Source organism: Hemicordylus capensis, chromosome 2 (genome assembly GCF_027244095.1).
Source record: "Hemicordylus capensis ecotype Gifberg chromosome 2, rHemCap1.1.pri, whole genome shotgun sequence".
Lineage (NCBI taxonomy): Eukaryota > Metazoa > Chordata > Lepidosauria > Squamata > Cordylidae > Hemicordylus > Hemicordylus capensis.
This window is the reverse complement of record NC_069658.1, coordinates 242,353,598-242,374,105: the sequence shown is the minus strand read 5'-3', so window position 1 is coordinate 242,374,105 and position 20,508 is coordinate 242,353,598. Positions and strand designations below refer to the sequence as shown.

The window sequence follows — 20,508 nt, the reverse complement described above, 5'->3', positions numbered from 1 at the left end:
GGCCATGATGATAGCTAAATGGAAGGTCCAGGTCAGAGGCAGTGTACTACTGGATCTCAGCTGCCAGAGGCCAGGCCAGAAACAGGAAAGGGCTGTTTTGTCCATTCATTCTCTCTGCTTTTGGGCTTCCCAGAAGCATCTGGTGGACCACTGTGGGAAGCAGGATGCTGGACTAGATGGACCTTTGGTATTCATAATGTATGCAATAACTTTATAAAAGTTACATATCTATAATACAGTTTGTACTAGTCAAAAGACAGCTTTTAATAGAAATACATCCTATTTCAATGGCTTATGTGTAGGGGTGTGCATGGAACCGCGGAGCTGCGGTCCAGCACTGGGGTGGGGGGGTTCCATTAAGAGCGGGGGGGGGCTTTACTTACCCTTCCCGCGCTTTCCACACTCTGGCGCTGCCAGCCCCCTCCCTCCCCGCAGAAGGCTTCCTAAATACTTTTGCAGTCCGGCAGGGAAGGGGGCGGGAGGAGGACATCTCCCCGCCGCCCGCCCGCTTCTGAAGAACTATCAGTCGGGGGCCCGGGGTGAGATTTAAGGGGGCGGGAGGGGGCTTCAAGGGGGCGACAGCAACAGGGGACTTCAAGGGGATGGCAGGGAAGTACCCTGCCGCCCAATTTTTTTACCGGAGCAGCCATTGGAGGAGCCATCGAAGAGGGATTTTTACAGTAAATACAGCGCCAGAGTGTGGAAAGCGCGGGAGGGGTAAGTAAAGCCCCCCCCCGCTGCCCTTAATGGAACCCCCACCCTACCCTTCCGAACCAAAACCACCCCGTGTCCGGACCGGTCTGGAGGCCTTTAGAATGGCCTCCGAACCGGTCCGTGCACATTCCTACTTATGTGTAAGTTAGAACACTGATTAGTTGTTAAGATGTAGGCTGACATCCACAGCAATGGAGTGAGGCTGCAGTAAGAGGCTGCCCACTCATAGCCAAAGGCTTCCCCAGCAATAGAGCATGCGCAGGGAGGGGGAGGCAATTTTGGCTGTTCTTCCTCTGCTTCCAGAAGTGCTCTGGGCCTTCCAGAAATTTGTCCCTGATGGCTGGGACATATTTCGGAAGGCACAGAGCACTTCTGGAGGCATGAAAGGTCAGCAAACATGTAACACACTTACAGATTTAAGCCCAGGCTTTGTCTCAAAGCAAGCCCACGTTGGCGGGGGGAGTGGGGGAGAGAAATGCTTATTCATTCCCTCCATGTTTGATCAACAAAGGCTGTTCCTTTAAATTTAAACTGGTAGAAAATATGCTGCCACCACACCCTAATTACAGAGCTTAACCCCTCCCTGGATTAGGGTAATTGTCCAGGGAGACTCTCATTCTCTCTACCAAATGGAAAAGTATAAAAACCCTTCCACATGCAGTCTACACATGATGAGAAAACCTGGTAGTTATTTTCTGAGCAATCAAACTTGAGACATGTTTGCACCAGAGTAAACCCCTTTTTTAGTTAAAAATCCACTCAGAGGCAGGTAAAATACAAAAAACAAAAAGAGGAAAACTTTATTCAAAATACTACAGACTGCTTCAGTCTGAGGCTCTCTCAGCTTTGAGTTACAGGTAACAAAAACACTCAGAACTTGTATGAATACTTCAAAAAGCACCCTCAGACAATATTGAGGTGGTACACTTTAAAAATTGTGGTTACCTAGTTGCATAGAACAAAAATGCAAGAAAATACAAACAAAAAACCCCAAACCCTTGAGAGTTTACAAAAACTTTTGCAATGCCCTTGTTGGAAAGAAAGGTACAAGCTCAGTTCCTCTTAATTTGTTGCATTACAAATAAAAACACAATAAACCATTTGTAAGGATTTGCATAGCACAAAAGAAAGAAATCTAACACGAGCTAACTCAGAAACTGCTCCCTCTCTAAACCCTTCAGAAGCCCCAAAGCCCTGGCTTCCTTCGTCCTTGAAACTCACTCCAAACTCCAGGAGAGATTTCAAGCTTCCTGCAATCCTGTCTCTCAAGGGTCTGCAGATGTCCTTCCATGAGAGAATTCTTCAGGCTAGCTTTTGACCATGAGGCAACAAAAGTTCCATCGCTGCATCCCACTAAGCCTTCCGCCCGTCCTCTCTCATTCCCCTCCTAGTTCCTTCTGGAAAACAAAGAAAAACCTTCACTTCTGGCTGCCAAGCCCTCTAGGTCCCAGCCACCTTGTGCTGAGTGGCTGATCCCCAGAGGTCACTGCCTGTCAGCCAGGACAGGGTTCACTCTTTAGGGTAAGGGAGGACCGATGGCCACAGAACATCACTTCCTCTTCCCCACGCATGTACTTGTTGCTGGGGAAGCCTCTGACTATGTTAAGAACAGCCTCCAGCTGTGAGGGGAAATGATGTCCGCCGATCTTTCCTTTCTACAGAAGTGATCTGTGCTCCAGCTGTGTCCTTGCTCTGTTGTCTGCATGTCAGTCAAAAGCTTGCAGTTGGGGTTTCTGGAGTCATCTCACATAGAAAACGTCTAGACTTCAACAATATAAAAATTTACTGTTGTATTTGCTTACTTATGTTTTTAACTTAAGAAAGCCATTTATAAAACATAAATGGCCCCAGTGGAATGGGGGAACCAAAATACTTACTTTTTTATTCCTTGCCAATTTTCGATTGAAAAAGATGTAGGGTTTTCATGATTGTTCTAAATTTTTGCATTTTTCTTGATTTATTTTTCCTTTGGATATTATTTTCTCTAGAGAAAACAGAAGTTCATTTTATTTATGATGGTGGCTGTTATAGAGTCTGTATTTTCATGAGGCATTGCATTTCAACACTGATTTCTGTGTTGGTTAAATTTTAAAATAACAAATCCTTAATAAAAACATTGTTTTAAAAAACACAGAAGAGCTTTCTTAAACAAACCACATACACCCTGATGTGGTCTGAGCTTTCAGTGACTGACCAGGAGAGAGGTCTTGGAGTCATGGTAGACAGCTCATTGAAAGTGTTGATTCCATGCACGACAGCTGTGAAAGAGGCAAATTCCATGCTAGGAATCATTAGGAAGGGGACTGAACGTACAAATACTAATATTATAATGCCCTTTAAAAAATCTATGGTGTGGTTACATTTGGCATACTGCGTAGTTTGGTCACCTTGGTCACCAGAAGAGGACAACCAAGATGATCACGGGCTTAGAGCACCTTCCTTATGACTCTACAACACCTAGAGCTTTTTAGTTTGGAAAAAAGGGGACTACAGGGAGATGTAGAGGTTTATAAAATTATGCATGGAGTGGAGAGAGTGGACAGAGAGAAATTTTTCTCCCTCTCTCACACAAGCTAGAACCAGGGGTCATCCCATGAAACTGATTGCCAGGAAATTTAGGGCCAATAAAAGGAAGTATTTTTTCACACATCACATAATCTGTGGAATTCTCTGGCACGGGATTTGGTGATGACCACTAGCTTCGATGGCTTTAAAAGGGGCTTAGACAAATTCATGGAGGACTGGTCTATCAAAGGATATTAATATGATGCCTATAGGCCGTCTCCAGCTTCAGAAGCAGGATGCCTCTGAAGATCAGTTGCAGGGGAGCAACAGCAAGAGAGAAGGCATGCCTTTGGCTCTTTCCTGTGGCTTCTCAGAAGCATCTGGTAGGCCACTGTGTGAAATGGGATGCTGGACTAGATAGGCCTTGGGCCTGATCCAGCAGGGCCGTTCTTAAACACTTTTCATTCAGTAGTAATGTTAAGAGCCTATATTAGCTGACTCAAAATTTCAAAGCACTTCACACACATTATCTCAGTAGCCTTTAACATAGCATTGTAAGGTATGTGCAAATATTAATGCCCACATAGTACAGATGTTGGGACAGGGAAAGACAGCAGCCCTTCCATGAGGCAGGGTGAGGCGGTCAGTGGGTGGGAGGAGGGATGGCAGGCCCTACCTCCAGGAGTACCACCCCACACACCTCTCTGGCACCTGTTGTCACCGCCTCTCACCCCACTGAAGCATGCTGTTCATTTTCCTCTCCTCACCCTTCGGGGTGCACCTCTTATCTTCCCCTGCTGATACAAGTCAGCAAAATCACCCCTGACTTGCTTTCTCAACCATGGCATTTTTCTTATTTTATCCCTGCAAGTTGAAGAAACAAGCTGTGGGAATGATATGATTGCCAAAATGGCTTGCAGGGAAAGGGTTAATCACCCCTTCTCCTGAGCTGCCATCAACTTTGCAGCACCCCCTCCCCACACACACATTGCATTTTTCAAAAGAAAATAAAAGGAGACAATGTACAAGCTGATACAATGCTTTAGAAATTGGAGATGTGCACGGAACGAATGGCAAAATCCTCAAAAACTATTCAGGTGATTTGGCCATAGAGAACAATGGGGAACAAACAACCTATTGCTCCCCATGTGTAGCTCTTAGGGGCACCAAAGTGGGTTCTGTGGTAGGGTATGATGGGTGCTACCTACCACCCAACCCACAAAAGAAATGGCATAGGAACATAGGAAACTGCCATATACTGAGTCAGACCTTTGGTCTATCTAGCTCAGTATTGTCTTCACAGACTGGCAGCGGCTTCTCCAAGGTTGCAGGCAGGAATCTCTCTCAGCCCTATCTTGGAGATGCTGCCAGGGAGGGAACTTGAAACCTTCTGCTCTTCTTCATCCCCTGAGGGGAATATCTTGCAGTGCTCACACATCAAGTCTCACATTCAGAGGCAACCAGGGCAGACCCTGCTTAGCTATGGGGACAAGTCATGCTTGCTACCACAAGACCAGCTCTCTTCTCCATAGGCTGAGCAGGTTATTTAAAAAAAAGATCTTTATAAACCACCCTCCAAACCTATTTGGAGGCCCGTAAAAGGGGGCCTCTGAACAGGGTCATGCACATCCCTAGGCCCTGAAGCCCTGGAAAGCTGCCACCAGTCAGAGCAGACAACAATGAGCTAGAAAGACCAGTGGCCTGCCTCAGGACATGGCCGCTTCCTATTTAAGAAAGGCACTCTGCACATGGCTGGGTCTCTCAAACGGAGGTATTTTGCTTGGAGATCTCTTCCCCCACCCCACCCCAAGAAGGGGGAAAAACTAATCAAGGGTTCAAGCTGCAAGGAAGGCACTATGCGCAAATTCAGAGGCATTTCCTCCCACAAGTGCTTTTCCCAGCGGCAGTGGCCGTTCCTTTGGAGAAAGACACTCTGCCCATGCGCAGAGACTTTGGGCGCCGCCAGGCCTTTTGATCACCCAAAAGCCGGCAGCCTCTCGCCCTTCCTTTGCTTTTGGGATGAGCCTAGTCCTGAGCAGCTGCGGCCGGCAGGGGGCAGTGCAGGCCTAGGCCGCGGCGGGCTGTTCTGGGCTCGTCTTGTCTGGCTGGGCTGGGAGGGGAGCAGGAAGGGGTCGTGCTTCTAGCCAGGTGGCGATGTTTCCATCCGGGGCTGCCGCCGAACCTTTGCGGCGCCGGGGGAAAGACTCCGGGTGTCCCGGGCCCCAGCCACCAGAGCACCGTACCGCTGTCTCCGGACGACTCGCCCCCGTTGCTGTGGCCGTATCAGAGCTTCTCTTTCTGCGGAGGAAGAAGGGGGCTTTTCCTTGCCCCCTTACTCCACCCCAGAGATACACTGGGCAGCTGGAGCTGGGGAAAGAGCCCTCCCCGCTTCTGCACACAGACATTTGCAAGCTGCGGCTTCTGATCCTTCTCGGCTCCAAGGTCTGTCTAATATTTCTTTGCAGAGCCATCTCCCTTCTTTGCATATCTGCTTGTCTGATCTTCCTTCCATTGCATATCTGTCTCGCTGCCTGTCCCATTTTTATTCTTTCTTTGCACAGCCATCTTTCTTCTTTGCATACTATCTGCTTGTCTGTCTTCTGTCTAATCTCCCTCCCATTGCATATCTGCCTGCCTGTCAAACCTTCCTTCCTTCCTTTGCATATCTCCTGGGGACTGTAGTTGAGTTGCAGAATACGTGCTTTGCAAGAAAAAGTTCCCAGGTTAACTCTGTATCTTCATAGGAACATAGGAAGCTGCCATATACTGAGTCAGACCATTGATCTATTTAGCTCAGTATTGTCTACACAGACGGGCAGCAGCTTCTCCAAGGTTGCAGGCAGGAATATCTCTCAGCACTATCTTGGAGACACCAGAAAGGGAACTTGTAATCTTCTGCTCTTCCCAGAGTGGCTCCATCCTCTGAGGGGAATATCTTACAGTGCTCACCTGTGGTCTCCCATTCAAACGCAACCAGGGCAGGCCCTGCTTAGCTCAGAGACAACTCGTGCTTGCTACCACAAGACCAACACTCCTATCTTCCTTATATATCTGTCTGTCTGCCTATCAACTCTTCATTCTTTTACCTATCTGTCTGTCAATCAGATCGTTGCTTCCTTCTTTTGCATCTCTTTTTGGGACCATAGCTCAATAGTACAGTGTATATGCCTTCAAATAAAAGGTCCCAGATTTAGTCCTTGGCATCTCCAGATAGGGCTGAGAGAGACTCCTGTCTGAAACTTTGAAGAGTTTCGGTCACTGTAGAGACAATGCTGAGCTAGATGGGTGGGCTACTCCATGGTCTACATCAGCCCTGCACAGCATCAGGCCCAGGGGCCAAATCTAGCCCACAGGCACAGGGTCATTTTTGATGGCCCCGGTTACCAACAACAGCAGGAACCCCAAAATTTGGCATTTGTGTGGGGCTGGAACAGTCAGGTGCTCACTGAATGAGCAAGGACAGGGCTTATTTTCTGTCCACTATCCTTGGTTAAAATTGTTGTCCCATGGGGCGGGGGAGGGAAGGACACAACTAACTAGTAATTGCTTTAATATTTATCTTTATAATTAATTTTACTGCAGTAGTCAATGCACTGAAAATTGACTCCCTCCACCATACATAGTCATGGTTGTTTCTGGCCCACTGGGACATTTGAGTTGTGCACCCCTGGTCTACATAGACAGCTTATAGACATAGATGCCAAAAGTCTAGATTGCTTCCTATGTAATCTGGAGCCCTATTCAGGCATTATGTTGTATGTGCATTTAGGTACTTGAACACATATGTATGTTTTTGTGTAAATGACTATCCTTGATTTTATCTTAAAAGTGAACCAGGATACAGGCCCCTTTAAATGCAGGGTACAGATAGAAAGTGGATTGTTGTATGTGTGTTGAACATAATGTGTGAATGACTGTACTGTATGTGTGTTCAGATCTGTATGTGTATACTCTGTATACAGACTGTATATGTGCTGAATGTAACGTGTGAATAGGGTTTGCCTGTTTATCTGATCTTCTTTCTTTGCATGACTGTTTAATCTTCCTTCAGTTGCACACCTGTCTGTCTCTACATTTCCTTTCTTTTGCACATCTGTCCAACGTTTCTTCCTTCTTTGTATAGCTATGATCTCTTTCTTTCTGTCTCACACACGTTCTCCAAGTGACTCCAAACATCCAGAGTAGACGAGGAATGGATGGAGCACAAATGAATCAGTTAAAGTGATTGTGTTTGTGGCAGAAAGGTGTGTGCTCTTAGACATTGTCTAGAAGTGCTCTAGAAGTGCACACCCCAAAGATCCATTACTCCCAATCCAGATTCATTTATAGGTAGTTTGCAGCAATCTCTCTCTCTCTTTCTCTCTCTCTCGGTTACTAGTTTGTGCATAATCAGCATAATCATCACTTTACTCAACAGGTTGTTGGAATTATTAATAACATAATTATTGGGAGGAATGTTGCACACTGGAAAGTGCTATAAAATTATTATTATTATTTAATTAATGGAATGCTTTGAAGTGCAATAAGCGGTTGCTGCTCTCCTCCTTGAATGAAGCGCTATCCTTTTAACAAGTTTTTGACAGGGAGAAATTGAACTGGTGTAGATTTCCTCAGCACTGCCATGCAGCAATAAGCAGGTGTCTGATGAACTTCTGTATTATTAAAATGGATAGCCTACTTTTTGGTCCAAAAGGCCCTCAAGGAGCCCTCTTTGACATTATTAATCCCTTCCAGGTCATTTTGAACATGTATTTCTTGTGGAGCTTTCAAGATTTCACCAGCTATTAGAAGCTTAGCGCTACAAATGTTTTTTTTTTCCTGATGGGGGTGATGGCAGCACACACACACACACACACACACACACACTCCGCCATTGGGAGAAATGCTATGTTGTGTTGAATAGGGCCAGTTGCTCTTCCCCTAAATATGAGATCAACCACTTTAAAAGGGGCATCTGTGCCATGTTAGCAGGGGTAATTGCCTGAAAATGAAAATGTAGATTGTCAGAATGCTGACTTAAGTCCTTCTAGATCAATTATGCTTTCATGATGCAGCCACAGAATATACACAGCCCTAGAAATACCCCAGCTTGAGAAATGAAATTTCCCCCCTGTAAATGAGTACCTGGATATACCAGATAAATAACTTCCTCCCCAGCCTTCCATAATCCTGTTAACAATTTTTCCTGTTCCTTTCAGAGTGTCAGAGGCCTAGAAAGCAGGTTCATTTCTTTTTGTTACTTTGGTTCATTGATATCCCACCTTGCTAAAAAAATAATAATAATAATGTGAGGATTACAGTCAACATAAACCAGAGCTGTTCAACTTCAACCCTCCTGCAGATGTTGGCCTACAACTCCCATAATCCCTGGCTATTGGCCACTGTGGCTGGAGATTATGGAAGTTGTAGTCCAAAAACAGCTGGGGGGCCAATGTTGAGCAGGCCTGACTTAAACATAGAACTAACACAGTGGCAAAGAAAATTATGATGGCAGTTGACATCCTGATTGATGCTTTGCAAGCGACATATTAGAGGGTGAATTTTGTGGATCTTCCCTCCCCTCTGTGCCTCCTGAAAATATGTTCCTGAGGGCACCACAAAGCACATGAAAGAAGGTGCCAGCCAGGCATGCAGACTTAGGGAGATGAAGTGCCACAATAGAAAAAGTGCTCTTCGGACAGTTCAGGGCTCCCAGCCTTTTTAAAACAAGTGTAATCCTTCTGTTGCAAGCTTTCAGCTAAGATATTCCACAAAGATTTTTAGTAAGTGTGTGTGTATACATATACACATACACATTTATATATATACATATATACATACATACACATTTAAATATCACATTTATGAGACAGGCTACTCCGGTCATTGTTTCACATCCACACTAAGTTACTCTTGAGCAGTCTTATTGAAATTAATGGGACAAGTAAGCTTGTTCCATTCATTTCAGTAGGAGTTATTGGTATTAACTGTATGAAGCCTGTCAGTTAGAATGAGGACGGGGTATGCTGAGCTTCAGCATGTAACCAGCCAATCAGGAGCAAGGGAGGAGGGTCTTTACCCACCTCCTTCCCCTTCTGCAGTGGACACATCGGCTTCAAGCCATCGATCCTCAGATGGGGAACAGATAGTACAGCTGCTGCATGCGGAGGGCTCTGAGTACCCTTTGGCAGGCTTTCAAATACCCCTGGGTGTACTAGGACCCCTCTTGGGAATGCCTGATTTCAGATTGGTATTAAAGGAGTATTAGAAGCCCTTCAGATATCTCTAAGGTACCCCTAGTACCCACCTTTGGGAACCCCTGACTTAGCTGATCACAGCAGGCCGGGCAACCCACAGAAGAGTTTCACCAGATGACCTTCTGGTACAGTCAGGTTATAAACATATGAAGCTGCCTTCCACTGAGTCAGATGATTGGTCCATTTAGATCAGTATTGTCTGCATGGTTTGGCAGAAGATGAGAGCTGGTCTTGTGGTAGCAAGCATGAATAGTTCTCTTTGCTAAGCAGGGTCTGCCCTGGTTGCATTTGAATGGGAGACCTGATGTCTGAGCACTGTAAGATATTCCCCCCATAGGGGATGGAGCCCCTCTGGGAAGAGCAGAAGGTTCCAAGTCCCCTCCCTGGCCTCTCCAAATAGGGCTGAGAGAGATGCCTGCCTGCAACCTTGGAGAAGCAGCTGCCAGTCTGTGTAGACACAATACTGAGCTAGATGGACCAATGGTATGACTCAGTAGAAGGCAGCTTCCCATGTTCCTGTCACCAGAGTGCCAAGTAGGGGTCTTTCTTTCTTACTTGCAGATGCCTGGGACTGAACCTGGGGCTGTTTGCATGCATGGCAAGTGCCCTATCGCTGAGCAATGGCCCCGTCCCCAAGGAGAGAGAATGGGAGTGAAATCTGGGAGGCACTCAGGAGCCAGTGCGGTGTAGCAGGAGCCAGTGTGGTATAGTGGTTAGAGTGCTGGACTAGGACCAGGGAGACCAGAGTTCAAATCCCCATTCAGCCATGATACTAGCTGGGTGGCTCTGGGCCAGTCACTTCTCTCTCAGCCTAACCTACTTCACAGGGTTGTTGTGAAAGAGAAACTCAAATATGTAGTACACCGCTCTGGGCTCCTTGGAGGAAGAGCGGGATATAAATGTAAATAATAATAATAATAATTTGGCAGCACGCCAGTGGTAGCAAAAGCCATGGGAATCTCTGGTTTCAGCTGTGTGTGGGAAATGAGAGCTAAGGGCTGAGACCCTTGTGGGAACTCTGGAGAGTAGAGAGTTAATCAGCAGCAGTCACTAGTGGAAGTGGAACAGAGGGGAGGTGATGATGGTATCTCTGAAGCCTAGGAGAGGGGGCAGCCCAGGGTATTGCAGTACGTGTGTGAGACAGTACCTGAGGTGAAGCACTAAATGCTGCCTTGCCCTGTGCCCTGGTGGGGGGCGGCCCCCCTTCAGAGCCAACCCTGACTTTGAAAGCACAATGTGGACAGAGAGGAAGGAAGATTGCCTTCAGCCTCCTCTTCTCTCCTTGTGCTTCTGAGAAGCTTTGCAGCAAGTGAGGAGAGGAAGTTTGCAAGGGTCAGCTTGGTCCCAAAGTGCTGCTTTGATGGTGATGGCAAGAGGCATATTTGTGCTGCTGGCACCTCAGTAACCTACTGCCTGAGGCAGCTGCCTCACCTGACCTCATGAAAGGGCTGCCTGCCTGGGATGGAAAGGGATTCCAGGTGAATCGCCTGGTAGCCAAGTTTCCTCCTCCTCCTCCTCCTCCTCCTCCTCCTCCTCCTCTTCATTTCCTTTCTCTAGTATGGAAGGGGCTGTGATTCTAAAATCTGAACTAGGTTCGGAGGAGCTAGAAAGGAGATCTGACGCTCCCCCAGAGAAAAGGTCCGTCCTTGGGGATGTGTTGCCGAGATGCAAAGGTGAACGAGAGATTGCTTCATCTCCTGCTGGCTGCCACCTCCAAGCTAGTTCCAGTGGTGTCCCCAAGTTGCCTTTGTCTGTCGTTAGTTTGCAGGGTCCCCTTTCTCTAAGTCTGGGCTGTCCAATTTGGACCCTCCAGTTGTTGTTGGACAACTCCCATCAGGGGTTATTGTCCAACGACAGCTCAAAGGCCAAAGTTGGGCATCTCTGCAGTAAACAGACTCAACATGTTGGACTGTCTGATTTCTTGGCTCCAACTTCTCTTGCCCGCACATAGTAAAAGATACATTGTCATACATACTTACAGTGTCTTAAGAGATCTGGGAGAACTGATCTTGTGGTAGCAAGCATGAATTGTCCCCCTTGCAAAGCAAGGTCTTCCCTGGTTTGCATTTGAATGGGAGACTACAAGTGCCAGCACTGTAAGATATTCCCCCTTTGGGATGGGGCCACTGTGGGAAGAACATCTGCATACTTGCATGCACAAGGTTCCAAGTTCCCTCCCTGGCATCTCCAAGAGATGTCCTGGCATCTCCAACTTGGCATCTCCAACTGCCCAGAGACACAAGTTTTGGGCAGTATAGAAATATTTTAAATAAAATTAAAAATAAATAAATAAGATAGGGCTGGGAGAGACTCCTGCCTGTAACCTTGGAGAAGCTGCTGCCAATCTGTTTAGACAATACTGAGCTAGATGGATCAAGGATCTGACTCAGTGTGTGGCAGCTTCCTATGTTCCCACAGATTGTGAGGAGCTCCAAAAAGATCTCTCAAAACTGGGTGAGTGAGTGACAAAATGGCAAATACGGTTCAATGTAAGCAAGTGTAGAGTGATGCATTTTGGGGCAGAAAAACCCAACTTCACATATACGCTGATGGGATCTGAGTTGTCAGTGACTGACCAGGAATGAGATCTTGGGGTCGTGGTGGACAACTCATTGAAAGTGTCGACTCAGTGCACGGCAATGGTAAGAAAGGCTAATTCCGTGCTAGGGATCATTAGGAAGGGGATTGAAAATTAAAATGCTAATATTATCATGCCCTTGTACAATCTATGGTGAGGCCACATTTGGAGAACTGCGTACAGTTTGGGTCACCGTATCTTAAGGAGGATATTGTGGAACTGGGAAAGCTACAGAAGAGGGCAACCAAGGTGATCAGGGGCCTGGAGCACCTTCCTTATGAGGCAAGGCTACAACACCTGGGGCTTTTTAGTTTGGAAAAGAGATGACTAAAGGGAGACATGATTGAAATTTTCTTCCTCTCTCACATCATTAGCACCAGGGGTCATCCCATGAAATGGAAGGTCAGGAAATTTAGGACAGACAAGAGGAAGTACTTTTTCACACAGCGCATCATTAATCTATGGAATTTTTTGCCATGGGATGTAATGATGGCCACTAGCTTGGATGGCTTTAAAAGGGGCTTAGACAAATTCATGGGATGGGAGACAGGTCTATCAGTGGCTCCTAGTCACTGGAGGTGGCTATAGGCCACCTCCAGCCTCAGAGGCACGGTGCCTCTGAATACCCGTTGCAGGGGAGCAACAGCAAGAGAGAGGGCATGCACAACCCTCTTGCTTGTGGGCTTCTCTGAGGCATCTGGTGGGCCACTGTGTGAAATAGGATGCTGGAATAAATAGGCCTTGGGCCTGATCCAGCAGAGCTGTTCTTATGTCCCTATGGAAAGTCTTTAACACACCATGTTAAACTGAAAGGCTTTTTGTTAATGGCATAATATATACTTTTATATCATATCCACAAAATACTAAACTTCCGATTAAGATTTGTGGGGAGATAAGAGAGTCATCTGAAGGGCTGTTGCATAGGAGTAGGAGTGGGCATCTTCCTTGTTGCTCCTGAGGGCAGGACTAGGACCAACTACAACTCCCATTACAAGGAAACAAGGAAGGCTAGACATTATGCTAGGCTAGACCATTTCCTGACTGTGTTTGACAGTAGAACAGTTTGCGTCCTGTGGTCGTGGGCTTTCCTTCACTGGAGCTTTTCAAGAGGAGACTGAGAGGCCATCTGTCTGGGATGCTATAGCAGAATCCTGCACTGAGCAGGGAGTTGGACTAGAAGACTCCCCAAGGTCCCTTCTCACTCTAGAATTCTATGATTCTGTGACTTCTTTTCACCATGTATATAAATCTCACTCTTAATTTTATTGTTTGTTTGTTTCAGCAAGTCAAGGCTTGGTGACGGAGGAGGAGGATGTGACTCCCAGCATGGAAAGTTCCAGACAATTGGAAGGACCTGGGAAACCGGAGAAAGCAGAAAATGAAGCTTTCCAAGCACCTGAGCCAGGAGACTCTTTGGAAAATCTGGAAAGAACAGAACAGCAAGAGAGATTTCTTCCCCAAAAAGGTATAAGCAAGCCGGTGCTCCGCATGGCAGGTGATAAAAACTTCAACATAAACAAATGCAAGCGGCAACTGACATGCAGGGAGTGTGGAAAGAGCTTCAGCAATAGCTCAAACCTGATCGCCCACGAGAGGATCCACACAGGAGAGAAACCCCACAAATGTCTGAGGTGTGGGAAGAGCTTTGGTAAGAAATCAACCCTTGTGGCCCATGAGAGGATTCACACAGAGGAGAAACCATATGAATGCTCCGTCTGCGGGAGAAGCTTCAGCCAGACCTCGAGCCTGATTGCCCATGAGAGGATCCACACGGAAGAGAAGCCCTACGAGTGTTCAGAGTGCGGGCGGAGCTTCAGTTTGAAATCGAGTCTGGTCGCCCATGAGAGAATCCACACTGGAGAGAAGCCGTACCAGTGTTCAGACTGCGGGAAGAGCTTCAGCCAGAAGTCTGCCCTCATTGCTCATGTGAGAACCCACAAAGGGGAAAAACCCTACACATGCTCAGTGTGTGGGAAAAGCTTCAGCCAGAGCTCCAATCTAATTGCACATGAAAGAATTCATACGGGAGAGAAACCCTATCAGTGCTCAGACTGCGGGAGAAGTTTCAATTGCAGCTCAAGCCTTATTAGGCACCAGAGGATCCACACAGAGGACAAACCGTATGAATGCTCAGACTGTGGTAAAAGCTTCAGCTGCAGCTCAAGCCTCATTAGACACCAGAGGACCCACACGGGAGAGAAACCCTATCAATGTGCAGACTGTGGCAAAACTTTCAGTGTGAGTTCCCAGCTTAGTGTGCATCAGAGAACCCACACGGGAGAGAAGCCGTATGAGTGCTCAGACTGTGGGAAAAGCTTCAGCGTGAGGTCCAGTCTTAGTGCACACAAGAGAATTCACACAGGCAAGAAACCTTATAAATGTACAGACTGTCCCAAAAGTGTTTACTTGAGGTCCAGCCTCAATGCCCACAAGAGAATACACGGCGGAGAAAAGCCATATGACTGTTCAGATTGTGGAAAGATGTTCACTTGCAGTTCAAGCCTTATTAGACATCAAAGGATACACACAGGGGAGAAACCATACAACTGTGCAGACTGTGGGAAGAGCTTCATTTTGAGTTCCAACCTGATTGCCCATCAGAGGACTCATACAGGAGAAAAACCGTACCAGTGCCCAGACTGTGGCAAATTCTTCAGTGTGAGTTCTCAGCTCAATGTACACCAGAGAACCCACACAGGGGAGAAGCCCTATGAATGTTTGGACTGTGGCAAGAGCTTCACTTGTAGTTCAGGCTTGATTAGACATCAGAGAACCCACACAGGAGAGAAACCGTATCGATGCTCAGAATGTGGGAAAAGGTTCAACCTGAGTTCAAATCTTATTGCCCACCAGAAGACCCATACAGGAGAGAAACCGTATAAATGTGTGTACTGTGGGGAAAGTTTCTATACAAGGCCCAACTTTGTCGAACATCATAAAGCCAATCATGCGGATGCTATAAATATGAAAACAGATGACAACAATGTTAATCGTAATTCCCAATCTATCAGTTACCAAATAAACTATGTAGGGTGGGACTGATGAAATGGATGTTGATAACCTGGGGAAAGTTCTGCTCAAAACCCACTGAATGAATGGGATCTGTCACACAAGGTTACTCATGTAAGAGAACGTAACACCCAGCCGGCCTCAAATTACCATAAATATTTATATACCACTTTTTGAACAAAAGTGTTCAAAGCAGTTTACATAAATAAATAAAGAAAATGGTTCCAAACCTTTTAATATGTGGACATTGTAAGCTATCTTAGGATATGTGCAGAAAATCCATGTTTTCTATTATTTTCTGTAATGTTTAAGTTTAAGGAAACTGATCCTGGTGTCCTGGAAAGAATGGGTATGTGTATGGGTATGGGTGTGGGGGTGTGTATACAATCTCCAGTGACTACTTTAGTTCATGTGAGGTTTGATGAAGCATCAAGTATCATAGCACTAAATAAAAGTTATAGAAAAAGGCTACCAATCTAATTTTAAAACAAGTTCTAGTAAGAACTAATCTGCCTACTTTCATTTCTCTATCCCTACAACTGGGCTAAATCTGGTCCAGATCAGTTAGGCAGTTCATAAGTTAGCCCACTTGTGCCTCAAACGTTCATGTATCTGCCATCTTGAATTAGGTTGGATGGCATCATTACAAACGCCATTGAGGTGTTCCTACAGCTGTACCCAGTTTGGTTCATATTGGCCCAGGCATTACAAAGTTGATAGTGAGGGACACCTTGCCCACACCCCCCCACACATAATATCAATGCTGCGTGATCTCATAAGCCTACTGAAAGTAGGCTAAAGAGCTGTGCTTTTAAAAAAGAAGTGAGAGGAATGGATTGGTCTTTTTACAAGAAGCACATTGAAGGCATTGGGAAACATTGTAAGTATATACTATCCAAACTCTCTAGGGTAGGGGAACTTGGAACTGGAAGGGATGCAGTAGCCACAGTGGTATCAAAAATAAATTTTGTTCTAATAATAGGTTGATCTATCCCTATGAAAAGTAACACTGAAACACACAAACTTAGACTGGGATTTATGGATTTTAACAGGCTGACTGGTTTTTCTTTTCTTAATTCAAAGGGTTAGAGCAGGGTTTCTTAACCTTGGGCCCCTAGATGTTGACGGACTACAACTCCCATCATCCCCAGCCATGTCCATTGTGGATGGAGATGATGGGAGTTGTAGTCCATCAACATCTGGGCGGCCAAGGTTAAGAAATCTTGGGTTAGAGGAGTAGTTTCCACGCTAGGTTAGCATGCTAAGAGAAGTACAGGAATGAAGGGCTCTTGAACTTGAAGTACTGGCTCCCAGAGGAGGCTGTCTGCCTCTGCATGAGTAATTTATCCTGGCCTTGTTTTCTTTCAGTCAGCCTTTGCTAGGGATGTCACATCTCTACATGGGGTGAGATGATATTCAGCAGCTGAATTATCTACCTCTGGAGGAGGCTGCCCCTGTTGCCTTGTGTGTCTGCAGGAGTTTCTGCTCACAGCTTGCATCCTTCCACGGAGGAGGCACATGCAGAGCAGGGACTCAAGCAGAAACACAGGCCTGGTGAAGTGTAATGACTAAGAGACTAATTTGCTCAGGCAAGAGGGTCTGAACTGTCCCTTCTCTGGGCGTGCGCAGAGAAGGCACACAGAGTGGAGATATGCATAATTTTGCAGGGAACGAAGCATCAGGCTGCATCCAATTATAAAAAAAGAAAAACAATAGTGAGAAGAGTTGCAGGTCCTGGACTGGGAGCACCAAGTGGGGGGGGGGCAGGAGCACACCAAGGTAACTTGGGTGCCCGGACCACCCAGCCATGAGGGCCCCCTGAAACTTCCTTTGGGGGGGGCCCATCCCACCCAAACTCCGTTTTTTGTTTTGTTTTAAAACTCAGCGTGGCTGAGGGCTGGCTGTGGGGGGGGGGGAGCAGAGCCTTCTCCCTTCCCCTGGCAGTGGTGGGATGTGAGGAGGAATGATGCTGAGCCCATCCGTTCTGGCCAGCATCTTGAAGCAACTACGAGGCGCGCCTGCGTAGTTGAGATCGTCGCAAGCCCGTGAGGTACACTTGTGCCTCTGGGTGCGGGGAAGCATTTTCTGTTGCTTCTGTTCACCCCAACACACACTTTGCCCCCCAGAGCAGATGACAGGATGAAGAAATCCTTTGGGATGGCCTGCAGTGGACAAACAACATTTCCAAACCCAAGTAGATGCTGATTCCATCTATCCACTCTGCAAAACCTTTGAGGCGTTGATTTGTAAAATTCAGCAGGCTTTCAATCACAAGTGACCCCTATAGAGATGAAGCAACATTTTCCACTAGCTTAAACTTCCAGAAATTTCAGAAATGGCCCCTCTTTATCCATTATTGGAATAATAACATCAGGATGATGCACAGCTATTGGTGTTATTAGGAGGAAGGATTGCTGGTCTTGTGGTAGCAAGCATGCATTGTCCCCTTTGCTAAGCTGGTTTGCATTTGAACGGGAGACTACATGTGTGAGCAATGTAAGATTCCCCTCGGGATGGGGCTGCTCTGGGAAGAGCATCTATCATTATTATATTATTATTTACATTTTATATCCTGCTCTTCCTCCAAGGAGCCCAGAGCAGTGTACTACATACTTAAGTTTCTCCTCACAACAACCCTGTGAAGTAGGTTAGGCTGAGAGAGAAGGGACTGGCCCAGAGTCATGATACTTGCTGGGTGATTCTGGGCCAGTCCCTTCTCTCTCAGCCTAACCTACTTCACAGAGTTGTTGTGAGGAGAAACTTAAGTATGTAGTACACCACTCTGGACTCCTTGGAGGAAGAGCAGGATATAAAATGTAAAAAACCCCAAAACCTCTGGGTTCCCCAGTCCTAGCCCAACACTCTAAATACTACACCCTACTGGCAAGCTTTTATCAAACAAACCAGTTGCTTGTGGGACAAAGTGGAAATCATGTAAGAATTTTTGGAATTCACAACCACAAGCTCTTCCTTGAATTTCATGAGCTTCGTAACTGGTAGGAGCAGTGACTGGCCCTCAAGAAACCTGCTCTTCTTGAGCTGGGCTATAGGAGGAGAGTTGGTCTTGCGGCTGTAAAGGCAAAGAAATGTCCTTGAGTCGGTGTCAACTCCTGGCAACCACAGAGCCTTGTGGTTTTCTCTGGTAGAATACAGGAGGCACTTACCATTGCAATCTCCCACACAGTATGAGATGATGGCTTTCAGCATCTTCCTATATCATTGTGGTTGTAGCAAGCTTGAATGGTCCTGTTTGCTAAGGGACTGCTCTAGTTTGCATTTGAATGGGACTATTTATTTATTTATTTATTTAGAGTTATATGTTGCCCTACTCCCATAGGACTCAGGGCAGCATACAAGCAATAATATACACAACAACACAATTTCATAAAAAATATATCTTACATGGCCTCATAAACCACAACCCCATACAATACTCATTCCACATGACATAATCACCATGGGTTACATGAGCACTATGACCAGCTATGTCAGCGACTGATAGGGATGTGCACGGAACCGCCAACTGCGGTTCGGCACTGGGGTGGGGGGTAGCTTTAAGAGTGGCGGGAGGGTTTACTTACCCCTCCCGCCGCTTTCCCACTCTGGCGCCGTAATCTTAAGAGTAATTGGGGCGGCAGGATACCTCCCTGCCGCCCCTTCACCGATGTTGCCAAAAAACCTCCCAGGAGTGCTTTGCGTGCGCGCACATCACAGTGATGTGAAGCGCGCACACGATGTCTCTGTGACGTGCGCGCGCGCAAACCACTCCTGGGAGATTTTTCAGCAACATCGGGGAAGGGGCAGCAGGGAGGTATCCTGCCGCCCCAATTACTCTTTAAGATTGCGGCGCCAGAGCGGGAAAGCGGCGGGAGGGGTAAGTAAACCCTCCCGCCGCTCTTAAAGCTACCCCCCACCCCGAACCAAACCACCCAGGTCCAGATAGGTCCGAAGGCTTTTTCAATGGCCTCTGGACCAGTCCGGGCCCATCCCTAGCGACCGAACACCCGGCGGAACTACATATCTGAGCACTGTAAGATATTCCCCTTAGGGGATGGGGCCTGGTTCCTCTATGGCAATTGGATCTCCAAGATAGGGAGAACCCTCTCCTCTAGCTATGCCCCTGGGCTGTTGGTGAGAATGGCTAGGCTTAGCTAGGGTTAAGGGTTCAGAGGATCATGTGTTTGCTGGGGTATGTTTAGCTTCAGTGAACACAGAGAGGCCTAGAGTGCCCATCTCCTGAGGGAATCCTCCAGTGGATTTTGGTACCTGCTTGCCCTTCCAGCTGGAATTGCAATTTATATACAGGAGCAGCAGCAGGAAGGGAACGCCCGCTTTGGGCTTGATGCAGGGCTCCCTGGCAGCCTGGAAGGGAAGAGAGCCAGCGTGGTGTAGTGGTTAGAGTGCTGGTCTAGGACCGGGGAGACCCAAGTTCAAATCCCCATTCAGCCATGAGACTAGCTGGGTGACTCTGGGCCAGTCACTTCTCTCTCAGCCTAGCCTACTTCACAGGGTTGTTGTGAAAGAGAAACTTAAGTATGTAGTACACCACTCTGGGCTCCTTGGAGGAAGAGCGGGATATAAATGTAATAATAATAATAATAAGATCCTATCCTCTGTCCTCTGCCCCCAGAGACTGCCAAGTAAAGAAGGGAGATGAAAAGAGGGGGAGGGATGGCAGGGAAGGACAGAGGAAGTGAAGGGCGCCCTAGATGGTTGCACTTATAGTGGGGATTGTAATAGTGTCAGAGTTGCCAACATTAAGTTCCCTGAATAAGGGACGCATGTCAGAGGGTCTCTCTGAGGGGGACAGGGACACGTCTTGATAACTCACAAACCAACTTGAACACAGTGCATTTGTAAGGAAAAATAATACAAGTCCCTGTGGCTTCACACTGCTTATTCACATAAGCCATCCCACTTAACATGGAGCACTTGTCAGGGGGAAAATTAAGGGGGGGGACCCCTGCTTTTAGCTTCTTGTTCAAACCCTCTGTCCCTCAGGGTCCACCCAGGGCTTCAGAGGGGAGGGAGCGGGGAGGTTGTCAAGCGCCTGAGCCCTCCTCCAGCCCAGTCTGTGCTGCTCTCACTCCTCCTCTCTCTGGGGGGACTTGAGGGCCCAGCGATGTACCTGGACCTCCTTCCTTCCTCATCAGCCCAGCCTCCCAGAGCTGGTTTAAGCCTGCACGGGACATCCTACCATGGCGGGTGGGGGCACCTCAGGGCAGGATTAAGTGCATTGTGAGAACCGCGTCCCAAGTCCCTTGTTTATATTACAATCTCTGTGTTCAGTCAACTGCCTCCTGCAGAGTCTGCTTAGGTCTTGTTAGGCGCTCTGCAGAGTCTTCCCCACCTGCTGCTGACTGACTGGGCTCTTCCCCCACCAGGATCTCCCTCCTTCCTTCCTTAAGCAAAGCCTACAAGAGACAAGGCTGGAGCGGGGGGGGGGGGGGCCGCAGGGTTAGCTAC

The 20,508-nt window shown here is 47.1% G+C and overlaps 1 protein-coding gene and 1 long non-coding RNA gene across 10 annotated transcripts in view; one reads left to right on the top strand and one right to left on the bottom strand.

Annotated features, from left to right (window-relative positions):
• LOC128347461 (zinc finger protein OZF-like) overlaps positions 1-15,279 on the top strand; it is a 45,384-nt gene extending 30,105 nt beyond the window's left edge. For 7 of the 9 annotated variants that reach the window (XM_053302174.1, XM_053302171.1, XM_053302173.1 and 4 more), the window contains one exon: positions 13,316-15,279. In XM_053302174.1, the coding sequence (XP_053158149.1) occupies positions 13,316-15,075 (1,760 nt within the window). In that variant the 3' untranslated portion in view covers positions 15,076-15,279. Of the gene's footprint in view, positions 1-5,213; positions 5,662-13,315 lie in introns of those variants that run through there. The other 2 variants (XM_053302177.1, XM_053302180.1) reach the window with 2 other exon arrangements.
• Positions 1,490-5,319, bottom strand: LOC128347605 (uncharacterized). The gene is made up of 2 exons (XR_008317604.1): positions 2,592-5,319; positions 1,490-2,478 (listed from the first exon to the last, which is right to left on the bottom strand). It is a non-coding gene; the product is annotated as an uncharacterized LOC128347605 (long non-coding RNA).
• Positions 15,280-20,508: the final 5,229 nt, after the last annotated feature.